The sequence below is a fragment of the Scyliorhinus torazame genome, chromosome 7 (assembly GCF_047496885.1).
Source record: "Scyliorhinus torazame isolate Kashiwa2021f chromosome 7, sScyTor2.1, whole genome shotgun sequence".
NCBI lineage: Eukaryota > Metazoa > Chordata > Chondrichthyes > Carcharhiniformes > Scyliorhinidae > Scyliorhinus > Scyliorhinus torazame.
Window position 1 is genome coordinate 91,839,705 of NC_092713.1, and position 25,105 is coordinate 91,864,809.

Consider the following 25,105-nt stretch of genomic DNA (forward strand, 5'->3'; position numbering starts at 1 on the left):
CTGATTTGGGAATATATTGGTGTTCCTTCACTGTCGCTGGGTCAAAATTCTGGAACTCCCTCCTAACAGCACTGTGGGTGTATCTACACCACATGGACTGCAGCGGTTCAAGAAGGCAGCTCACCACCACGTTCTCAAGGGCAATTAGAGGCAGGCAATAAATGCTGGCCTAACCAGCATTGGTTGGAAAGTAGAATCAAGATGATTAGTTCAATATTATTAACAATGTTATTTAAGTCCAATCAATTCCTTCCCAATCCACACACAAATGGGTGGATTTAGTGGAGCCTGCTGGAGTAAATAGGCTGGCAGCTGGCTGGAAGACTGAACATCAGACTCTCAGTGGCAGGAAAACCATCCTGCAGGAAGTGATTGATGTGGGGGAACCCGCTCCAATAATAGCGGAGGAAATGCAATTAGACTCAGTATGAGCACTTAAAATGATCCCTGAGCACACCTGGATTTAATGGTATATCAGGTATTACATGAGAAGCCTACTCTTGTGCTGCCAGAAAGCCACCAAAGAAACCATTCCAGGATTGCCATTCAGATAATCCTTCTAGGGACCCTTTTCATTCTATTGATGTATTTCTGAATGTCAAAACATCGCGTCTGGCAGAAGCTTAAATTCAAATGTCAGTTGAATCTAAGATTCCTTAAATTCATTCATGGGATAAGATAACCACTTGGAGGACCAGAGAATGTTTCATCAGACTTTTAACCCACTTCAAGGGGTTAAATAAATTAGGGAAAATCTACAACAGTGAAAATGTTATATGTTCTGTTGAAAGGAATGGATTTGTTGTGATAAGTCCACCTGTTCTGTGGTTAATCTACCCAAATAGTGGAGGTAAATCTAGCCCCAGATCCTGAGCAAGTAATCTTTCTTTTCCTCTTCATAACAATGTTTCTTACCAAAACCCATTTTGAAACCTGACTCAACTCTGAAAACGAAGGAAAGAATATTGCTGAGGTATGAAGATTAGTAGACCAAAGATCCAAGACGTGGCTGTCAATTTGAGCCCAGTGAAGAGGATCAGAATGAAGGTGAAAAGATTCTGGGTGAAGACTTGGAGAAAGTGAGTTGTTTCAAGTAGCTGGAGCCAGTGGTGGCTGAAAATGGAAGCACAGAAATGGAAATTATGCAACAGAATAGCTCTAGTTGGAATAAGTGGGAGAAGTGCAGTGGAGTGTTATGTGAAAGAAAGTATTGTTGAAACTGAAAGGAAGAATCCTCAAGGCAGTTGTGAGACCGGCATGAATGGGGCAGAAACATCGAGAAGAGAGGAATAACAATTGAATACCGAATTGTGGATGGTGAGATGGATTTGTGGAGAAATGAGAAAGGACAGTATCAAGAACCAGTACATAAGGGGCCGGTGAAGATTGTGGAAGCATCAAAGAAAGTAGCAAAGAAGAGATTGAAATGGTATAGACATCTATTGCGAGGAGAGAGAAGAAATGCAGTGAGGTGAGTGATAAAGATGTGATTGCCTGGAAGGAGGAGAAGAGGAATGTCCAAGACCAGATGGAAAGATACTTGGGCAAGAGACTTAGGCCGGGATTTTCCAGACCCAAGGGTTGCAGCGGGCCAACCAAAAGCCCACTGGCTTTTGGCGGGACAGGAAAATCCCAGCAACAGGCAGGGCTGGAAAATCCAGGCCTTAAACACAGTGGGATTGGAAGGGGAATTGGTGACTGACTGGAGGAGACAGAGATGGGTGATCAACCAGCATTGTGACAACCCCAGGCAAATGGGAGAAGATAAAAGTAGTAGTAGGGGATGTTGATGTTGACTAAAACTCCCATCTTTTTCCTTTTTTATTCTTTCGCAAATAACTTTCCACATTTATTCCCAACCAAAGCATATCCAGCTAATAGGGCAAGCAGTCCAAGAAAGTGAGGTGGATGTTGTGGGATTAATTTTCTCCTGAAATGTAATGCTATTCCATGACACTCCACTCAGCAGTACATTGGGTATTTTATCAAAACTCAACTAGCGTACGTGTGAGTGAAGAAATCCTAGAAACAGATCCTCCATAGTTGAGTTGTCTCCAGTATATATTATTATGATAGCCACTGATCTCCTTACTTTCCGACAACACTAACTGATTCTGTGGCGTACCTTCAAGGATCCTGGTAGCTCTGTGCTATATTATCACAGTTGCCGTTCTTCGAGAGTAAGACTGGAAAGTGAGTGTACACATTCTATTGACCATAGGGTGGTATCTTGTCCTCTTCTGACATCTATACACATGTTACTGGAAAGCAGTAATCCTACATTATCTTTCGCTTTCTCTGTCAAGGAGCATTGGGGCCAATCATAGTAATTCCAATGCCATCCTTGCTGATAACCTGCATTATTCTTATTATGACATTACCAGTCATCAAAATGTACAAGTGAAGTTTCCCGATGAGCTAACAGGGTTGAAACAGCAAAAACATAAAATGCCAAGAGACTAGCACAGTTAATGTTGTGTTATGTCATAATGTATCAACTTGCTAGCTGGTATTACTTGTGCATTGCCAGCTTACACACATAACAAGAAGCACAATCAGGTAAAGAAGATGTCACCTGAAAAACAGCACTGATCTCAGTCCTCTGAGTGAGGAGGAGTCTCACCTTCATCGTTGCGTGGCTGCTGTGGAAACATATAGTTTGTCAACACTCTCTGTTTTGTTTCTGGATGAGACTCAGTTTGCAGAGGGATTAGTGCCTTGGACTAAACCAGAAGGATAAGAACACAGAGGAAATTATATACTGATTACATTATTTGAATTATCATTATATCACAAGACAAGGACAATGTTAACATCAGTAGGCTTTTCATAAAACCAGAAAAATTCTATAATTTAATCCAGGCAACAATTGATAAAGGAATAAAGCTTTTAAGAATTATTCAAGGGTGTCATATAGGTAATTAATACTGTCCAGCAGGTAAAGCAGCAGATGTGGTCAAAGAAACCGCGCTATTGCAGGTCGATGACCTTTCATCATATTTCTGTTTCTCTCTGTACAGATGCTGCCTGACCAGCTGTGTATTTCCACCATTTTCTGTTTATATTTCAGATCGACAACAATTTGCCATTTTGTAGGATCTAGTAGGTAAGGGGGAAACTACAGTTATTAACTTTATCATATTGGATAAATCTACCTGAGGACTCAATCAAACTTTCTGTTTCAACCTTCGAGGCCATGTACATCTGGGGAGAAATTCTCCCGAAACGGCGCGATGTCCGCCGACTGCCGCCCAAAATGGCGCAAATCAGACGGGCATCGCGCCGCCCCAAAGGTGCGGAATGCTCCGCATCTTTGGGGGTCGAGCCCCAACCTTAAGGGGCTAGGCCCGCGCCGGACAAATTTCCGCCCCGCCAGCTGGCGGAAAAGGCCTTTGGTGCCCCGCCAGCTGGCACGGAAATGACATCTCCTGTCGGCGCATGCGCGGGAGCGTCAGCGGCCACTGACAGCATTCCTGCGCATGCGCAGTGGAGGGAGTCTCTTCCACCTCCGCCATGGTGGAGACTATGGCGGAGGCGGAAGGGAAAGAGTGCCCCCACGGCACAGGCCTGCCCGCGGATTGGTGGGCCCCGATCTCGGGCCAGGCCACCGTGGGGGCAGCCCCCGGGGCCAGATCGCCCCGCGCCCCCCCCCCCCCCGGACCCCGGGGCCCGCCCGCACCGCCTTGTCCCGCCGGTAAGGCAGGTGGTTCAATTTACGCCGGCGGGACAGGCAATTTATCGGAGGGACTTCGGCCCATCCAGGCCGGAGAATCGCGTGGGGGGGCCCGCCAACCGGCGCGGCGCGATTCCCGCCCCCGCCGAATCTCCGGTGCCGGAGACTTCGGCAACCGGCCGGGGCGGGATTCACGTCAGCCCCCGGCGATTCTCCGACCCGGCGGGGAGTCGGAGAATGGCACACCTGATTTCTCCTAAATTGACGTTGAAATATTTCTCATCATGAATATGTTGATCGGGCCGTTTAATATGCTTGAAACAGAAGTTTTGAGACCAACGTGAAGTTGGACCTTGGGCTTCATTTAAATAATACGGATGAGTTGCTGATACCTCCATATGTAGCTCACATTTCTGCAGCATTGAATTCTAAGTGCACGGGAAGTAGTCAGGAAGCAGCAGCAGCCAAGGATAGTTGAAAAATGGTGTCACTCTATTTTGGGCCTGATATTTTACACGCATCTGGTTTTTTTTAATTTAGAGTACCCAATTATTTTTTTCCAATTAAGGGGCAATTTAGTGTGGCCAATCCACCTACCCTGCACATCTTTGGGTTGTGGGGGTGAAACCCACGCAGACACAGGGAGAATGTGCAAACTCCACACGGACAGTGACCCACGGCCGGGATTCGAACCTGGGTCCTCAGCGCCGTAGGGAACAGTGCTAACCACTGTGCCACCATGCTGCCCTACATCTTTGGAATATAGGATGTTGGTTCCCAAAATTCTGCCTTGTAGCAACTGTTTATTCTGACTGCTCATGTTCACTGAACATTGATTGACCACGTCTGCAAGGTAGCGTTTGACCAGTGCACAGCAAATTTTAATGGAGTGTTTTTGTTTGAACATAAGAATTCTTATGACATTAGGGAGTCCTCATCTCTAATTACAACAAAAAGATAATTTCCAGAACCTTGTAACACGAAACAAGGTATGGAAATAATGGTTCTCCCAATTGGAAACTCCTCGTAGCGAATTATCGGTCTCACAAGAAGTACTATTTGGGAAATGTCAGATCACTCTGACTGATTTTCCGTCATTGATTTAAATGCCAAAGACCAGGATTGTATGCCATGATTGTCTGACCAGTGTCAAGAATTGGGAAAATTAAGATTAAAAAATGAAATGGGGATAAAATAAATTAAGAAGGGAGTTGATAATGGCAGCTGTCTGAAGGGATATTGATATGTGAATTAGAAAACCAGTGAGAAAAGCAAGTATATTCCTATGTGACATGGAGAAAGCAATGGCGTATAGAAGAGGTGAGTAGAGAGATAAGGAAATTGACACGTATATGCTAAAAGCTATATCCACAGGCTAGGTAACATTAAAGGGAAAGAATGATCTATCCATAGCACAATAACTGGAGAAAGCGATACAGGGAGAGGCAATGGCATAGTGGCATTGTCACGAGACAAGTAATCCAGAGATCCAGGTTGGAATCACACCACAGAAGATGTTGAAATTTGAACTCAATAAAAAATCTAATAATGACCATGAAGCCATTGAAATGAAATGAAATGAAAATCGTTTATTGTCTCAAGTAGGCTTCAAATGAAGTTACTGTGAAAAGCCTCTAGTCGCCACATTCCGGCACCTGTTCGGGGAGGCTGGTACGGGAATTAAACCGTGCTGCTGGCCTGCCTTGGTCTGCTTTCAAAGCCAGCGATTTAGCCCTGTGCTAAACCAGCAGTCAATTGTTGTAAAAATTCATTGGGTTCACTAATATCCTTTAGAGAATGAAATCTGCCGTCCTTACCTAGTCTGACCTCCATGTGACCCCAGCTCCACAGCAATGTGGTGGACAAACCACTCAGTTCAGGGCAATTAGGGATGGGTAATAAATTCAAGCCCTGCCAGTGGTGCCCACAATTCATGAGCAAAAATAAAGTAGCAGCTACTATCACAGCTACACCCAGTTGCAGAAACAGTCTTTCAAAAACAAGTTATTGCTAAACAGGCAGCCGGCTGAGATCCAAAACTCTAACTGAGAAGACTCCACCTTTCATGAAACTGAAGACGGTTTCCCGGACATGGCCAAATAACTTTTGTGATAATTATCTGGTGGATTCAGCTGATATGAGTTATATAATATTGGATGTTGCTTGGGAACAAAGGGGCATCTTAGGAAATGTGGTAGTTGGGAATCATGTAATACTGTGTGTCTATAGCCATCAGTGTAGTTAAGTGTTGTAGTGTCCTTCTTGTTGGGTTTTTAAAATTTTAACTTAATAAATATTCTTTATTAATTGATCACAATGACTGGACTATTCCTCCCTGGTTCACATATCTTTTCTCATAGTATACCAAATTGAAAATATACACCATTAATGGTGTATATTTTCCAAGTTACCCCTCTGGGTTTTGGTATACCCTTGCGTTTAACATCAATGTGGTTTTTAACACCGGCACTTCCTGCAAATGATGTCCCTGTATAATTAGGAATGGCCACCTCTGTATCAACCTTGTAATATGTGGTGACTGGATTATACAGAAGGTTAACACACTGTTTTTTCAAGGTGGCATCTATGTTCAAACCCACCCAAGACGGATGGGTTAATAATTTCTTATTTAATCTTGTGATATATGCTGTTTCATGTTGGCACTGAGAAATGATACAGCAGGAAAATATTAAAATTAAATTTGAATCTGCATAACCATGCATCTACACAATTTAAATTAATACTATTTTTACACAGCAAAACTGTGTTTTGTTTGCAGGGACAATATCCAGATGTAAATTTTGTACAATCTTTGTTAAGACAAATATAGGAGTGAAATTAAACTTTGTCAGGCACAGAATGATCAGTAGAGGAATATCCAGCCAATGGAATGGAAAATTCGGCAGGCTGTATAATTGGCAGCAGTTCCTCTATTGTCTGTTTTGTGCCAAAGTTGATTTTCACTGTCACAGACATTCATTTTGGCTTAAGTGAGGCATTGCACCCATCTTCTCCTTGAGAAGTTGCCTCATGTGCAGCATAGGTTCGCAGAAGTTGGTATTCTTATAATGTCTCACAAAGTGGTAAGCTTCTTGTGTAGAACCAGATGATGTTGCCAAGATATTTGATTGTGTGGTTATCTCAAACAAATGTGACCCTGTCGCAAACTGATATTTACATGCTTTGCAGTAGAGGAAAAAGGTACAGGCATTTATCAATCCTGTTCTAACAATTTGTTAACCATTAAGCTTGATCTTTTAAACTCAATGTCCCTCTAATACTATCCATCTCTTGATATCCCAACTATGCAACTGTGTATTGGGTAGCAATCAGGAGCATAAAAGACTGATTGTTCACGTGTGAACTGACAAAAATGCCAGGAAGGAAAATAGCAGGGCCAATAAATGGAATAAAAACAATGGCCTGCGGACATAACATAATTTCTCTCCATGTTTCCAATATTCATAGAGATCAGAAAGAAAAGTAACATTGGTTAAAAGAAACACCAATAAACTCTTCACATGTGTGCTGTGCTCAATTTAGCCAAAAGGGATGAATGTGCATTTATAATGGTGACAATAGTTGATCCTGTCAAATCAATTATATAACTTAAGCTGTGCTGAACAGAAAAATCAAGATCTGGTTATTTGCTCCAGGTCAAACCTGACATATAGTGGGCGGGATTCTCCGCTCCCGCGCTGAAGTGCCCACGAGGTTCACGACGGCGTGAAACGGCCCCTATCCCGACCGATTCAGGGCCCGATAATGGGCTCGGAGCGGGGCCGCGTCAGTTAAACGCGCCAGGCCTTGTCGCCATAAAGGCGGCGCCACATACATGACGCGGCCGGCGCCGCATAACTGGCGTCACCCGTGCATGCGCGGGTTGGCCAGTGCCAACCCGCGCATGCGTGGTTGCCGTCCTCTCCGAGTCCGCCCCGCAAGAAGATGGCAGATGGATCTTGCGGGGCTGCGGAAGAAAGGAGGTCCTCCTACAGAGAGGATGGCCTGACGATCGGTGGGCACCGATCATGGGCGATACCCCATTTGAGGCCCCTCCCGGTGCAGGATCCCCCCTCCCTCCCCCCGCAGGCCGCCCCCCCAGCGTTCCCGCACTGTTCCCGACGGCAGCGACCAGGTGTGGACGGCGCCGGGGGGAACGCACCGTTTTGGGCTGGCCGCTTGGCCCATCCGGGCCTGAGAATAGGAGGGGTGCCGGAGAATCGCCATTTTGGGTGTCTCGGGCGATTCTCCGGCCTGCGCCGTGCGGAACTCGACGGGGCCGTTCCGGCGTCGCGGGAAAATTTGGCGACCCAGGCGATTCTCCCAACCGACGCGGGAGCGGAGAATCCCGCCCAGTGTTTGGGGCTTTAGATGGTAAGGGGGGGTGGAGGTAAAGGGACAGATTTTGTACCATCTGCCATTTCATGGGAAGGTACGGTGTAAAGGGAATGAGGAGTTAAGGGTGATGGAAGAGCGGACCAGGTTGTCGTGGAGGGAACAGTCCCTACTGTTGGGAGTGAGGGGAAGATGTGTTTGGTGGCGGCATCTCTGTATCACTCTCTTTGTCTTGTCTTCCACAATATCTTTGTCAAAGTTCTCCTTAATTCCCATCTATCCCTGTCCTTCTATTTTGCTATGCCTGTTGCACCCCATCTTAACATTAAAAAATCTATTACGATCCTTCCACTCCTTAGCCCTGAAGAAGATTCAAACTGACTTGAAATGTTAACTCTTGCTTCCTTTATCGCAGATGCTAACCTGCTGAGATATTCCAGCATTTTCTGTTTTTATGTCAGATTTCCAGCATCTGCAGTACTTCGCAGCAAGGGAGTATCTCTTGAAATCCATCATTTAACAACTACAAATGGGTTTTCAGGAGTGCAGGCTTGCAAATATTGCCCGGAGTATATAAGGTGAGTGTAATTTAAATTTTTGAAATGTCACTAACCATAACATTTGCACACACAGCTTTTCTTGCTGCAAGTCAAACTATATTGCCAATTGGATACTTCGCTCAATTTTTTAAATTAGAGATAAGTATGGCCAGAGTCTCCACTATTGGTGACCCACTAATAAATACTGCAAAATAAAATGCAAAACATAGCTGTTGATTTACTGTACCCACAAAATATTCACTGCACTAACCTCAGTGAGGCTTACTTAAATTAATTTCCATGTTATTCCATTACCTAACCACTCTGTTTATTCTGTAATCTCTCTTATGCATTTCAAACTTTACTCCCCGCATCCTGAAGGTACCTTTCTCTCCACAACATCCTGGTTCACTTCTCAATCACCCCCAATGGTACGGTAACACAGTGGTTAGCACTGTTGCTTCACAGTGCCAGGCACCCGGGTTTGATCCCCGGCTTGGGTCACTTTCTGTGCAGAGTCTGCACATTCTTCCCGTGTCTGCGTGGATTTCCTCCGGGCGCTCCGGTTTTCTCTCACAAGTCCCGAAAGACGTGCTTGTTAGGTGAATTGGACATTCTGAATTCTCCCGCTGTGTACCCGAACAGGCGCCGGAGTGTGGCGACCAGGGGATTTTCACAGTAACTTCATTGCACTGTTAATGTAAGCCTACATGTGACACTAATAAAAATTATTCTTATTATTACATCTCCCCCCTTCCACCAACACCTTTCCATTCAAGGATATGAGAAATAATACCTGCCCTTCTACCTCCTCCCTTCCAATTGTTCAACAACCTAAACACTCTTTCAATGTAAAAAAAGCAATTTACTTGCAATTATTTCTATTTAGTAGGGTGAGATCTTCTGATTGTTCACGCCAGTGGGACCTTGCGGTCCTGCCTACGGTGCACTCCAGCACTGGTTTCCCAGCATCTGGGGGTGGATTCAATGGGAAATCCCATTGACAGCAGCGGGACCAGAAGATCCCACCAGCAGTCAATAGCAGGGTGCCTCCTGCCAACGAGAAACGCACCATGAAGAGGTTAGAGAATTTGTTACTCCCGATATGCTCTCCTCCACAATGTGGAGACCAAACATATCAGTTCATAAGCAGCAGATCTGGAGGGAACAGGCCACCAATAAATACCATAAGGATTAGTATTAGAGCTTTTGTTCTTCATGATATTTATCAACAATATAATGAATGTGTCGTGGGACTTGTCCACAAGTGCGCAAAGAATATAGATACATATATACATAAATATAGTCTTTAGATGAAGAAATGGACTGAAGGAAGATTTGGATGCCATGGCGGACTGGGTCCATAACTTGCACATGCGTTTTAATATGAATAAATACATTGCACAATGCAATTTCAAGCAGGTGTACTTCTTACAAGTTGCATGTTTAAGACAGAGTAGGAGAAGGACCTGACTGCTTACATATATAGTATAGAAGTCATTGAAATTCACTTACTAGTTGAAAGAGGCAATTGAAAAGCAAATAGGTTATTAGATGTGCTGCCAGGAATAGAGGAGAAATTGGTCAACATTAAACCTATTTTATGAGGCCCAATGAACCCATGTTCTATGTTCCAAGGATGCATGAAAAATGTCAGACCCCAAAATTAGACACAGCCACTTTTTAAGCATTCTTACTGCCTACCTAATAACGGGTGTTACTTATGCAAATGAGGGGGCCCAATTGCTGTTTGAGATCCCCTCACAGCAATAGTTTAGTGATGAGTGGGGCAGACATCTGAGAAGTGGTGGAGTGGGCTGGTGGTGGTGGAATAGCAATATTCGAGTCGCAAAATATTATCTTTTTCATGTGCTTCATTAATAAAATTAAGCTGATTTTAACTTTGGCACTGATGGAAATCCGATAATATTAGTTCAGCTACCTTTGCACACCATGCCCAAAAAGCATTTGCATAAAAAAGCAAATTGTGCAGAGTTTTATAACAGATGTGACTAATCTGATACTACCTGTTTACTGCCACTGCTGAAAAGAATCTGATTTTAAAGACACAAAATTGATAGTGAATTTGCAGCTGGCCCTCAGAAATTAAGGTTTTTACATGAACAATAATGTATTGGCTGGAACTTTCTGGCCATTCACACAGGCAGGATCTTCCGGTCTTACCGATGGCGGACACCTGCCACGGGTTTCATGGTGGCGAGGATGCATTTAACTGAAAACCCCACTGACAAAGGCGGGATCAGAAGATCCTGCTGTCGGCCAATGGTGGGTTGCCCAGTTACCCAGTGACTCAAAGAACAAAGAAAAGTACAGCACACAAAAAGGCCCTTCGGCCCTCCAAGCCTGTGCCGACCATGCTGCCCGTCTAAACTAAAATCTTCTGCACTTCTGGGGTCTGTATCCTTCTATTCCCATCCTATTCATGTATTTGTCAAGATGCCCCTTAAACATCACTATCGTCCCTGCTTCCACCACCTCCTCCAGCAGCCACTACCTCTGTGTAAAAAAGTTGCCTCGTACATCTCCTCTAAACCTTGCCCCTCACACCTTAAACCTTTGTCCCCTAGTAATTGACCCCTCTACCCTGGGAAAAAGCCTCTGACTGTCCACTCTGTCAATGCCCCTTATAATTATGTAGACCTCTATCAGGTCACCCCTCAACCTCCGTCGTTCCAGTGAGAACAAACCAAGTTTATTCAACCTCTCCTCATAGCTAATGCCCTCCATACCAGGCAACATCCTGGTAAATCTCTTCTGCACCCTCTCTAAAGCCTCCACATTCTTCTGGTAGTGTGGCGACCAGAATTGAACACTACACTCCAAGTGTGACCTAACTAAGGTTCTATACAGCTGCAACATGACTTACCAATTTTTATACTCAATGCCCTGGCCAATGAAGGCAAGCATGCCATATGCCTTCTTGACTACCTTCTTCACCTGTGTTGCCCCTTCCAGTGACCTGTGGCCCTTTCAGTGACCTGTGGGCCTGTACACCTAGATCTCTCTGACTGTCAATACTCTTGAGGGTTCTACCATTCATTGTATATTCCCTACCTACATTAGACCTTCCAAAATGCATTACCTCACATTTGTCCGGATTAAACTCCATCTGCCATCTCTCCGCCCAAGTCTCCAAACGATCTAAATCCTGCTGTATCCTCTGACAGTCCTCATCCTTTTCCGCAATTCCACCAACCTTTGTATCGTCCGCAAACTTACCAATCAGACCAGTTCCATTTTCCTCCAAATCATTTATATATACTACGATCAGCAAAGGTCCCAGCACTGATCCCTGAGGAACACCACTAGTCACAGCCCTCCAATCAGAAAAGCACCCTTCCATTGCTACTCTCTGCCTTCTATGACCTAGCCAGTTCTGTATCCATCTTGCCAGCTCACCCCTGATCCCGTGTGACTTCATCTTTTGTACTAGTCTACCATGAGGGACCTTGTCAAAGGCCTTACTGAAGTCCATATAGACAACATCCACTGTCCTACCTGCGTCAATCATCTTAGGGACCTCCTCGAAAAACTCTATCAAGTTAGTGAGACACGACCTCCCCTTCACAAAACCGTGCTGCCTCTCGCTAATACTCCATTTGCTTCCAAATGGGAATCGATCCTGTCTCGAAGAATTCTCTCCAGTAATTTCCCTACCACTGACGTAAGGCTCACCGGCCTGTAGTTCCCTAGATTATCCTTGCTACCCTTCTTAAACAAAGGAACAACATAGGCTATTCTCCAGTCCTCCGGGACATCATCTGAAGACAGTGAGGATCCAAAGATTTCTGTCAAGGCCTCAGCAATTTCCTCTCTAGCCTCCTTCAGTATTTTGGGGTAGATCCCATCAGGCCCTGTGGACTTATCTACCTTAATATTTTTCAAGACGCCCAACACCTTGTCTTTTTGGATCTCAATGTGACCCAGGCTATCTACACACCCTTCTCCAGACTCAACATCCACCAATTCCTTCTCTTTGGTGAATACTGATGCAAAGTATTCATTTAGTACTTTGCCCATTTCCTCTGGTTCCACACATAGATTCCTTCGCCTGTCCTTCAGTGAGCCCACCCTTTCCCTGGCTACCCTCTTGCCCAAAATCAATGCCCTCTGTCCCAGTTCACAATGACTTCTCACCTTGTCTAGACCCAAATCACACGGCCATTACACTCCATGAAATTCCTGTCCATTCAGATATACATTTTTGTCAAACATGTTATACTGACAAAATTCCTACAGTGCAGGTGGCCATTCAGCCCATCGAGTCTGCACCGACCCTCCAAAAGAGCATTCTAACTAGGACCACTCCCTGCCCTTTCCCCGTAACCTTGCACATTGATCATTGTCAATCAACCTAACCTGCACATCTTTGGACTGTGGGAGGAAACTGGAGCGCCTGGAGAAAACCCACGCAAACACAGGGAGAACGTGCAGTCTTTTCAATTCAACCTGACGGTAGCACATTGGTTAGCACTGTGGCTTCACAGTGCCAGGATTCCAGGTTCGATTCCCGGCTAGGTCACTGTCTGTGCGGAGTCTGCACGTTCTCCCAGTGTCTGCGTAGGTTTCCTCCGGGTGCTCCGGTTTTCTCCCACTAGTCCCGAAAGGCATGCTGTTAGGTAATTTGCACATTCTGAATTCTCCCTCTGTGTACCCGAACAGGGGCCGGAATGTGGCGACTAGGGGCTTTTCACAGTAACTTCATTACAATGTGTGACAATAAAGATTATTATTACCCCCTCTCTACGATTATGAAACTGGCACTCTTTTCCACTTTCCCCAAACGAGCAACTATTTTTTGGTCCATCAGTTCATCAGAGCATCCTTTACCTTCCCACTCCATTCAGTTTGCCATGACACTCTCTGCCCCCACTCCTTCTCAGTTAATGCTGAATCTGTCTTTCTTCGCAGACTTATCTTGCCCCTCCAGTTCTGCTCTCAGTTTCTGTCCTCTTTCCCTCTCCTTTTCAATACCATTCATTTCTTCCTTTCCTACCATCCATTTCCCCTTCCCTCAAATTTACCCTTTTATATCCCATTTCATTGCCAATACCCTCTTTCTTCGCTCATTCACTTCCTCTCCCCTATCCTTTGTATGTAATCCACACGTCCCTATTTCACTGCTTCCATAGAATCATAGAATTCCTAAGCGCAGAGGGTTGCCATTCAGCCATCGTGTTTGCACCGACCCTCTGAAAGAGCACCCTCCCCACACCCACTTCCATGCCCTATCCATTGATTCCCTTCTTCATTTCTCTTTTCCCTTTTCCACCTATTTCCACCCAGCTGCTTTTCAGTCTGCCCCTCTCCTTTGGAATAACATCTACTGCTTTCCCTCCCCTTGCATTCGGCCCCCCTTACCCAACCCCATTGTCTTACGGTGTTAGTATGTAAATGAAAAATAAGCTACTGAACATAGGTTGCTACTTTTACCTCCTTTAAATAATAATAAACTGGTTTATGACTGCAGTTGAACTAAGCTGGGGAGATTGAGTAGAGATTTTCCCACGGTTGGATCCTAAAGCATAGTTAATTTACTTTAAGAAAGCATCTTTGTCTTCATTCTTCCACATTGCTCTTGATTCATTACCTGGTTATCAGATAGCCATAGTGCTGCCAGCTCTTTAAGCTTAGTAAAACTGAACGGCAAATTCTTCAACCTAAAAAAACAAACATTTTATAGATCAGAATTTGCTGCAGTCGATTCAGAATGTTTTTTATTTCATTTTTACTTGTTTCAAGCTTTTGGTGGCTTACAAATCATTGTAATCAAACCACTCAATGCCACTCTGCCAAGCAATCAATATTCCTTCTGTTCCGCCTGTGCAGATCATAGATTTTTTAAAAGTCATTTCAAATACAAATAGTGAAATATATAGATATTTTTGAATTGCGTTCTAAAGTATTAGGTAACTAGCAATTCCACTATGAAAAAACCCAAGAGTTTTTCATGTTCTCAAAGGAATCTAGTTTTCAACTGATATTCTTAAGGGAAAGATTCATTAAAATCAAGTGAGGTAATGATTTAGACAGTCACATATCTTCCCGTACCCAATTAAACTCAACAAAGTACCCTAGCGAGCGCGTTAGCCACATGTTTCCCAGCACTCGCAGAACAGAGAAACACGTGGCTATTCAATGCTACTCCTGTTGAATAAGGGGCCTAAGTGGGCAGCACGGTAGCATTGTGGATAGCACAATTGCTTCACAGCTCCAGGGTCCCAGGTTCGATTCCGGCTTGGGTCACTGTCTGTGCAGAGTCTGTACATCCTCCCCGTGTGCGCGTGAGTTTCCTCCGGGTGCTCGGGTTTCCTCCCACAGTCCAAAGATGTGCAGGTTAGGTGGATTGGCCATTAAAATTGCCCTTCGTGTCCAAAATTGCCCTTAATGTTGGGTGGGGTTACTGAGTTATGAGGATAGGGTGGAGGTGTTAACCTTGGGTAGGGTGCTCTTTCCAAGAGCCGGTGCAGACTCGATGGGCCGAATGGCCTCCTTCTACACTGTAAATTCTATGATAAACGGGAAACGCACGGCCGAGGCCGCACTTAGCCCCGTTTTTTATAACGGGGAGCTCCGCTCGTCAGAATTGTCCATTGTAGCGAGAGATCAGGACGCTGTTTTTAAATGCCATCCCGATCTCCAAGTCCCCCAAAGAAAACCCCCGACCTCCCTCCAGCCCAAACGCCCCATGGGAAGGTCCCCCGCCAACCAACACCCACATTGGGCAACCACAGCCCAATTGCACACATGCAAAAAATTCCAGCTTGGCACCGCCCCTGCTAGATGGCAATACCACCTGGGCACCTTGGCAATGCCAGGGTATTACCCAGGTGGCACTGCCAGGGTAACCAGGGGGCAGCAGCAGTGCCAGGACACCACCCTGCCCAAAGGACATGCAGCTGGGGACCTCCGGTCATCTTGGAGACCCGCACAAGGGTCGTTCCATCTGGTTCCCGTTTATGGAGACCAGCACCAAACAGCACTCGCCCAAGGTCCCCGAGGCGAAGGGATTGAATCCCAAAGCCTCAGGTACCTTGGAAATCTGCACATTAGATTAAGGCTAGCTGCCTCGCTCTAATATGCAGATTTGCCAAAACGTGATCCTGCCCATTATGGGCGGAATTCCCCTTGCAACATCTCGTGAGATTGCGTTGCGAGCCGGGTGGATCCCGGGAGTGGGGTCTCCCGACTTTCACCGGCCATGTTGTGCCGCAATGGAATGTTTTTCCGGTGCAGTGTGGCTGGAAGATTGCACCCTCTATCTTCTCCAATGTTCAGGCTAAGGTGCAAAGACTGCTGTTCTTTGCAGTCGAGGAGCAGAGGGAAATAGCTTAATTTATATCCAATACATTTTGTTCAACTTGTAAAATGGCATGTGTGGCTAATGCAGTGAAGGATTTCTCTCACATTTTTCCTCTCTTGCACAAACAATCTAACTCAGGCAGTTGAAAATCTGTTTATTTTTCTCAAAAGAAACCAAGATGCAGGCCTCCGATTCGAGAGTTTAACACTCTGGTATTATCGCTGCTGGGTAACGTGCTCTGATTATGAGTTTAAACTGTGATGGTGACTAACCTAATCTTTAAGGTGTTTTGTGTGTTTCTCACCTCATCCACTTAAGAGGCTCCCCTCCAGTGGTGCAACTGATAGGCCATCTGCTTCAAAGAGAAATCCAGGTCTTGTTGCCTGTGCCATGATTTAAAACAGTAGAGTATACGGAGCAGTATCCAACCTTCCTGCATTCCCTCCCAAATGAAAAGGTGGAGGAGACTGGTGAGTATAGGGTCTATGCAAAAGAGGACCATACGTCCCACAGTCCAAGGAAACAACACGAAACAAAACTGGAGTGTAAAGGTGTTGATTATCACTATGTTTTAATATTAAAGTTAATTATGCTGCCTCTGTATAGTTTGTGAAATAAATTAATACTTTTAAAATTACACCCATCTTCCTTGCTTTATGCAACCTATATATTGCTCCCTCTGATACTGCAATGTACCCGATCAAATGAATGATTTTTCCAACTAATGTAAAAAAATGTACAGTTTCACGCATGATGTGGGGTCCCGTGGGCAGACTGAGTGTAACCCCCCCCCCTGTCCAATTGTCGACTTCAATCATGGAAGGGCTGGCCAGCAGGAATCACATTCAAAGAGAGGCCTGGAGCCAGAAATGGGGCAGGGTCAAGAATGGAAGACACTTCCACAGGGTTTTAAAGGGGTGATGGCAGTGCCTGCCTATGCAGAGGGGGTTGCGGGGGAGGGGGGGGGGAGGGGGGGGGAGGGGGGGGGGGGGGGGGGAGAGGGGGGCAATGACTGGAGGAGGACGTGACAACTGGAAAATTGAAGAGAGTTCTTTGTTAAGGATGAATTTTCTATTCTGTCAGCTCCATTGATGCCAAGTGTCTTTGTTTAGGGGGGAAAGGATGGAAAGTCCTTTATTAGCAGACATCGTCCTGTAGTGATGCCAGAAGAATGTACATGTGTGGCCCCATGGTTTACAGAAGAATCTCTTTGTACCCTCCTCCAGGTGTGGTGGGAGGTTTTCCTCCCATTATATCGCAAGACGAAGCCTCCCCATCTAACTAAGAAAGTTGGGATGGATGAGGCAGATGTAATCAGCACGCAGGGATCATGCGCAGGACATGGCTGCAGTATCAGAAGAGGGTGAATGACATTCTATGCTCCACACGGATGAGTGAGGAAGAGACTTAATAATCTGAGCGTATATCTATGGAAACTAAGCATTTGGTGTCTGCCAGGTATGTTTAAGCATGTAATAGGAATGGCTGTTGTGTCAGTACTCAGCAAGGCTGTTCGGCTGGTTGCATTTTGGCTAGGAGGGACAACTAGAAGAGGACCAGTGCAGCAATGTGCAGGGGGGAGTTCCAGGGATGATGGAGATGATTGATTCTGATTTTAGATTCAGTAATGTACATTTGTCTTCACAGGAGAACAAAGTCTATGAATGCTTATTTACAGGTGGCTGTGCTGACCCCTATGGAGTAGGATAAATTTGAACTGGCCAGTCAGCAAGGGGCCAGATTGATTGGCAGAGGAGAAAACTGAGGGATTATTGATGAGGCTGGCGAGAGTGAAGCAGACACATTTCCTGCAATGGGGTGGAGGGTATTTACTGGGCTTGGGGGAAGGGCTGTTTGGTTAAGGTGTGTGATCTGGGACCTCTGCATTCCCAGCACATATGACTTGGATCATGTCTATCTGTGAGATGATGCATCTGTTACTCAGTTTGGCTCCTCCTTATAAATGTACACTCACTGCTCTTTTATATCTATCAGATAACTCTTCATCTTGACCATCTTATGATCCTGTGAGTCTTCCATTGGCCATGTAGAAGAAACAGGGGACAACAGAGGATGCACCATCCCATCCTTGACCCACACCATTCACCATCTCAGGTTCTGGCACCTCAGTGGGCTGCATAGATTGAGTGACAAAGTTGTACCAAGCAGGTGTGGCACTGCACAATCGTTCGAACAACTGTTGGAGACTGTGATTTCACAGGATTCTGACACTTGATGGAGCCTTGGAGACCAGGAGGATGCTGAGCCCCGGGCACATTACAAAACTGCTGAGGCAGAAAATACTGGATGTCCAATGGGAGGTAGGCCGAGATTTGGTGCAGATTGCATGCCCTGGCAGACAGTGGGGGAGTCTCTCTTTTTATCTCCACAGAATACATCGCTTCTTCCATCAAGAGATTAGAGACACTTGTGGATAGCCAATCAATGGTTTCTGCCAATATATTCAGACCTGAAATACCACACATTGTCAATGGCCTCAGCAAAATATTACTGATACATGAGATGGACAAGGAACCTGGAGTCCCATCCTTGTTCTGGTTCAGGGAGGATCCTGTCAATGTGCAGGAGTCTCTCTCAATGTCCATCAGGGCCCCAGGTGATCAGAGGATACCCTCCAAGGTCATGCAGTCCAAGAAGGCATCAGAGTCAGTAGCCTGCCTCCAGCATAGTTGACATTGATGGGAGAACACCACAGTGCAGCACTTATGGAAAATGAGGAAAACACTTTAAATGCAGAAGGACCATTACAGGTGATATACAGATGAACATCTTGAGTGTGGTCCTGTTCATCTGCTGTCAAATTGCTGTTTTACAGTAGATGTTTACAAATGCTTATGAGTGGGATAAAGGCAATAGGACTGCAAAGCAACGGCATGTTCTTCCTGAGCCGCAGATGTTGAAGTGGAAAAGACCCCAGAAGGTGTACTGAGAAGCTGCTGAGGTGCTGGCCAAGTGTCTTGAAGAGGCGTCCTTGTGATGCTTCAGGAGGATTGTGACACCCGACTGGAAGCGCTTCAGGACCAGGGCAGGCCTTGCCTTCCAGGCAACAAGAAGTTGCTGATGTGTCTGCTCGTCTACATGGTGCTGTGGTTCCTCAGGTTCTTCCTTAGAATCACTGATGGACTCTTCCTCTGATGTCTCATGGCAACCCTCCATGTTGTCATCTTCCATTTCCTCAACCCATGAAAGAACAAGATTGTGCAGAGCACAGAAGATGACAACAATCAATATAACTTGAGCCAGAGAATATTGCAGAGATCTGGCAGACCATTCCAAGCATGAAAATGTCATCTTCAGCGGAGCTATTGTCTTCTCGATATTGATTCTTGTAGAGGCATGGCTAGGATTATACCTCTGCGGAGGTTCATGGATGTCTGCCGGGTGTCATAAGCCATCTCCTTATTAGTACTCCTTATCACCAAACAACAAACCATCCAGTCTTATGGGGGGTGGTAGGCACAAAAACCTGGGATACGTAGGTGCCAGAGAATGGAAGCATCATGTGCCTCTATCATCTCTACATAGTTGAAGTACTGTTGGTATACCCAATGAGGAGGAAAGTGGCATCTCCACTGGCCTCGGCTCCAACACACCCCTCACTAACCTTTGGCTCCTCCTGTGTCCCTCAGTTGTGCTTTCTGGTGGTCATGTAACTGCTGCTGCAGCTAGCTGGATACCCTCGCTCTTTAGAGTGCACAATCCCCATTTGGTGCAATGAAGATTTCTGTGCTGCAACCAAATCTTTCCACAGCCCACTGTGACAGAGGCTCCCTCAAGCTCTGAGCCTCTTAAAATTAAAAAGGATGTGCCAAAAAGACCACGGGCGAAATTCTCCGTTATCGGCGGAAAGTCCGCCGATCGGCGCAAAAAACGGCGCAAATCCGACTTGCGTCACGTCGGAAAAATGGGTCGATAGTCTCCGGCCCGAAATGGGCTATCAGCGACGTAACGGGATCCGCGCTTGCGCAGTGGTTCACGCCGTGCAGCGTCATACACGCCGCACGGCGTGACGGCTCATAAGGCCGCGCTGCTCCCCCCCACCCGACCGGAACACCCGACCGCAACACCCGACTGGATGGCTGGCCGTCGCTCAGCCCCGAGGTTCGAGTCACGCGATGTGGAGGCGCTCCTGGACGCGGTGGAGCAGAGGAGGGACGCCCTGTATCCCGGGCACGGCTGCAGAGTTGCCCCACGCCACAGCCGGCGTCTGTGGAGATAAGTGGCAGAGGCCGTCACCGCTGTGGCCCTGACACCACGGACAGGCACCCAGTGCCACAAGAAGGTGAACGACCTCGTCAGAGCAGGCAGGGTGAGCCTCCCCATATCCCCCCTCCCCCATATCCCCCCTCCCCATATCCCCCCTCCCCCATATCCCCCCTCCCACATATCCCCCCCTCCCCCATATCCCCCTCCCCATATCCCCCCTCCCACATAACCCCCCCTCCCCCATATCCCCCCTCCCCCATATCCTCCCTCCCCCATATCCCCCCTCCCAAATATCCCCCCTCCCCATATCCCCCCTCCCCATATCCCCCCTCCCCCATATTCCCCCATATCCCCCCTCCCCATATCCCACTCCCCCATATCCCCCCTCCCCCATATCCCCCCTCCCCCATATCTCCCCCTCCCCCATATCCCCCTCCCCATATCCCCAATATCCCCCCTCCCCCATATCCCCCTCCCCATATCCCCCCTCCGCCATATCCCCCCTCCCCCATATCCCCCTCCCCCATACCCCCCTCCCCATATCCCCCCTACCCCATATCCCCCTCATATCCCCCCTCCCCCATATCCCCCCTCCCCCATATCCCCCCTCCCCCATATCCCCCTCCCCAATATCCCCCCTCCCCCATATCCCCCCTCCCCATATCCCCCCTCCCCATAACCCCCATCCCCCATATCCCCCCTCCCCCATATACCCCCTTCCCCATATACCCCCTTCCCCATATCCCCCCTCCCCATATCCCCCCTCCCCCATATCCCCCTCCCCCATACCCCCCTCCCCATATCCCCCTCCCCCATATCCCCCTCCCCATATCCCCCCTCCCCCATATCCCCCCTCCCCATATCCCCCCTCCCCATATCCCCCCCCCATTTCCCCCATATCCTATATCCCCCTCCCCATATCCCCCCTCCCCCATATCCCCCCTCCCCATATCCCCCCTCCCCCATATCCCCCCTCCCCCATATCCCCACCCTCTCCCATATCCCCCATATCCCCCCTCCCCATATCCCCCTCCCCATATCCCCCCTCCCCCATATCCCCCTCCCCATATCCCCCCTCCCCCATATCCCCCCCTCCCCCATATCCCCCTCCCCCCCTCCCCCATATCCCCCCTCCCCCATATCCCCCTCCCCATATCCCCCCTTCCCCATATCCCCCATATCCTATATCCCCCTCCCCATATCCCCCCTCCCCCATATCCCCCCTCCCCCATATCCCCCATATCCCCCTCCCCCATATCCCCACCCTCTCCCATATCCCCCATATCCCCCCTCCCCATATCCCCCCTCCCCCATATCCCCCCACCCCCATTTCCCCCCTTCCCCCATATCCCCCATATCCCCCCTCCCCATATCCCCCCTCCCCCATATCCCCCCTCCCCCATATCCCCCCTCCCCATATCCCCCCTCCCCATACCCCCCCCCATTTCCCCCATATCCTATATCCCCCTCCCCATATCCCCCCTCCCCCATATCCCCCCTCCCCCATATCCCCCATATCCCCCCTCCCCCATATCCCCACCCTCTCCCATATCCCCCATATCCCCCCTCCCCATATCCCCCTCCCCATATCCCCCCTCCCCCATATCCCCCTCCCCATATCCCCCCTCCCCCATATCCCCCCTCCCCCATATCCCCCCTCCCCCCCTCCCCATATCCCCCCTCCCCCATATCCCCCTCCCCATATCCCCCTTCCCCATATCCCCATATCCTATATCCCCCCCCATATCCCCCCTCCCCCATATCCCCCCTCCCCCATATCCCCCCTCCCCCATATCCCCACCCTCTCCCATATCCCCCATATCCCCCCTCCCCATATCCCCCCTCCCCCATATCCCCCCACCCCCATTTCCCCCCCTCCCCCATTTCCCCCCCTCCCCCATATCCCCCATATCCCCCCTCCCCCATATCCCCCCTCCCCCATATCCCCCCTCCCCCATATCCCCCATATCCCCAAGTGAATCCAGCCCTAACCTTAACCTCTGCAATGCACGCGCAACCGATGGCGTGCATTCATATACCTGCCTAACACTGTTGCCTTTTACCCCTGCCCCCCCCCCCACAGGAGAAGCGCGCACACAACAATAGGGAGCATGTGAGGACTGGAGGAGGGCCCGCTGATGAGAGGCCACTGACCGTACACGAGGAAAGGGCCCTGGAACTGGCTGGCGGACCTGAGGACCGGGAGGGTGCTGATGCAGAGGTCGGGGGCGTACTAGCGAGTGAGCCACCGACAGCCCGTCCCCATATCCCCCCTCCCCTATATCCCCCTCCCCCGTATCACCTGATCACTGCCTGATGTCTAACCATGCATGCTTCATTATGTATCGCAGGACCAAACGTCCAGGCACCCATCCCCGCAGATGCAGACCGCCCGCAGGATGCCCCTCGGAGACCACAGGAGACGGAGAGACCCGCACCCTCCAGCATGCGACGCCCGCAGGATGCCCCTCGGAGACCACGGGAGACGGAGAGACCCGCACCCTCCAGCATGCGACGCCCGCAGGATGCCCCTCGGAGACCACAGGAGACGGAGAGACCCGCACCCTCCAGCATGTGACGCCCGCAGGATGCCCCTCGCACACCACGGGAGACGGAGAGACCTGGAGCAACAGGGAGATGACACCCCCGTCACGTGCGGGAGCGACCACCCAGCGACGAGGGGGGCAGCCACAGGCCCCCGTCACATCCGAGCCAGGACACCACTACCCAGGACACCACTACCCAGGACACCACTACCCAGGACACCCCTACCCGGGACAGCACTACCCAGGACACCCCTACCCGGGACAGCACTACCCAGGAAGACGAAATACCGGACAGTGACTCAGAGTGGATGGGTGGAGACGAACCCCCACCCCAAAGTGCCATGGACTCAGAGTGGGACGAAGAGCACGACACAACGTCACTGCTGTCACCAACACCCTCCACCATCGCAGAAACACTCACCACGGTTGGGCACTTTAGTGATGAGGCGACTGGTACACTCACTGGTGCACACAACACAGCCGTCCCGGTACAGCAGGTGGAGGTAGGAGCAGCAGAGGGACCGGGCGGTCGGAGGGCAGCCCAGTCCAAGCGAACATCTGCCGCCCAGATGGATCCCGGGTTCCTGCAGTTACCACACCCACACATAGATCCGATGCAACCACCGACCCGGAGACGAGCGAAGAGGGTGACGGGCGGCTTGCGGCGGCTGCGGTCGCAGGTGGAGGAGTCCACCCGCGTCCAGGAGCTGGGAGTGGTGCCGGTCATGCGTGCCACCCAGGCTGACACCGCACGGGTGGCGTCCGCGGTGGAGGCAATGGGTGCGACGGTGTCAGACATGGGGAACGGTTTATGAGGTCTGGGGCCTTCCGTGCAGGCGGCGTCTGTGGCCCAGGAAATGGCTGCCCTCTCACAGGAGGCCATGAGCCAGTGCCAGCGCCAGATGGCAGAGGCGCTCAACGCCATAGCCCAGTCTCTGCAGGCCATGGCCCAGTCTCAGCAGGCCATGGCCCAGTCTCTGCAGGCCATCGCTGAGGGCATCGGCGCCAGTGGCCATGTGCGAGCCGGCGTCGCACTGTCACAGACAGGGTTTGCCAACCCCCTGGGCTCCATGGCTGCAAACCTGCAGACCCCTGTCGATACCAGCACGGGCCTCCAGGACTGGCAGCACCAGATGTCGGGGGGGCATCGGATGGCCAGTCCGTTCGCATCCCCCATCCATGTAGAGGCCTGGGGGCCATCGGGCACCCCGAGGGAGGAGGAGGTGGTGTGGTCCGTCCCGGCTCCCTCTGTAGGGGAGGTCCCGGTACACCGCGACACCTCGGACTCCCCCCCTTCCATCCCAGGTGCATCGGGTGGGCAATGGGCAGGACAGGCTGGCAGCTCGCCATCCCAGTCGCCCAGGCCGCAGCCTGGCCCATCTAGGCCAGGACGCCCCAGGAAACGGCCGCCAAAGGGATCCAGTGTCAGAGGGCAGGAATCACAGGAGTCCACCTCCAGTTCTGCTGTACCGTCTGGGGAACCACGTAGACGTAGTCAAAGGGCCCGTAAGGCCAAATAATTAGACACTGAGTAAGTTGGCACGGGTGCAGGGCACAGATGAGTTTTAGGGGCTAGGGCACGTGCATGAACTCCATTGGTTATTAAAGTCAATGTTACACCTACCGAAGCTGCCTTTGTGCTCTGTCCAAAGTGTGCGGGGGTGTCATGTACATTGAGCGCAAGTGTGTGTGTGAGGGGTGGTCTTACCTCAGCCACAGGTGAGTCTGCCCCCTTCCCCCTGGGCCGCCATCAACATCCCCCGGGCAGAGGAAGGGACCGTGCGCTGCAGTGTCACAGCCGCATGCAGGGATGGTCCGGGTGGATGGTGGTACTGTGGCCATGGGTCAGACATAGTCCAACGATGTAGAGCCAGGAGCTCATCGCAGGGCGGGTTGTCATCATCCTCCATGGCCTGCGATAGACATGCGTCCACCCGCAACTGTGTGAGCCCGGCCCGTTGTGCCGCAGGTGGATCGGCAATGGGGGGGGGGGGTGTGCATGCGGGTGGGGTGGGTGGGGTTGGGGAGGGGGGTGAGGGTGCTGGGTGGGTGGATAGGTGGGGGGTGTGGGTGGTCGGCTGTTGCCATGGTGTGCGGTCTGTGGCCATACTACCCGATTCCCACGCCCATCTAGTCAGTGAAGCGGGCGTCTATCAGTCTGTCCCGTGCCCGCTGGGCCAGCCGGTAACGGTGGACAGCCACCCGCCTGTGTCTACCCCGTCTGCCCTGACCATTGCCCCCATCCCCCTCATCTGGGGAGGACTGGGCCTCTTCCTGCTGCTCCTCCACTCCTCCCTCCTCTGCCTGCGGCACATCGCCCCTCTGCTGGGCTATGTTGTGCAGGACGCAGCACACCACAATGATGCGGCCGACCCTATCTGACCGATACTGGAGGGCGCCCCCAGAGAGGTCCAGGCACCTGAAACGCATCTTCAGCACACCAAAGCACCTCTCGATCACT

General features: G+C 49.5%; 1 protein-coding gene across 10 annotated transcripts in view; it reads right to left on the minus strand.

Moving 5' to 3' along the window:
- The window catches only part of lrrc7 (leucine rich repeat containing 7), an 895,132-nt gene that overhangs the window by 203,045 nt on the left and 666,982 nt on the right, over positions 1 to 25,105 (minus strand). For all 10 annotated transcript variants that reach the window (XM_072511053.1, XM_072511057.1, XM_072511054.1 and 7 more), the window contains 2 exons: positions 14,159 to 14,228; positions 2,624 to 2,723 (listed from right to left, as the gene is read on the minus strand). In XM_072511053.1, coding sequence (XP_072367154.1) covers positions 2,624 to 2,723; positions 14,159 to 14,228 — 170 coding nt within the window. The remainder of the gene's footprint in view (positions 1 to 2,623; positions 2,724 to 14,158; positions 14,229 to 25,105) is intronic.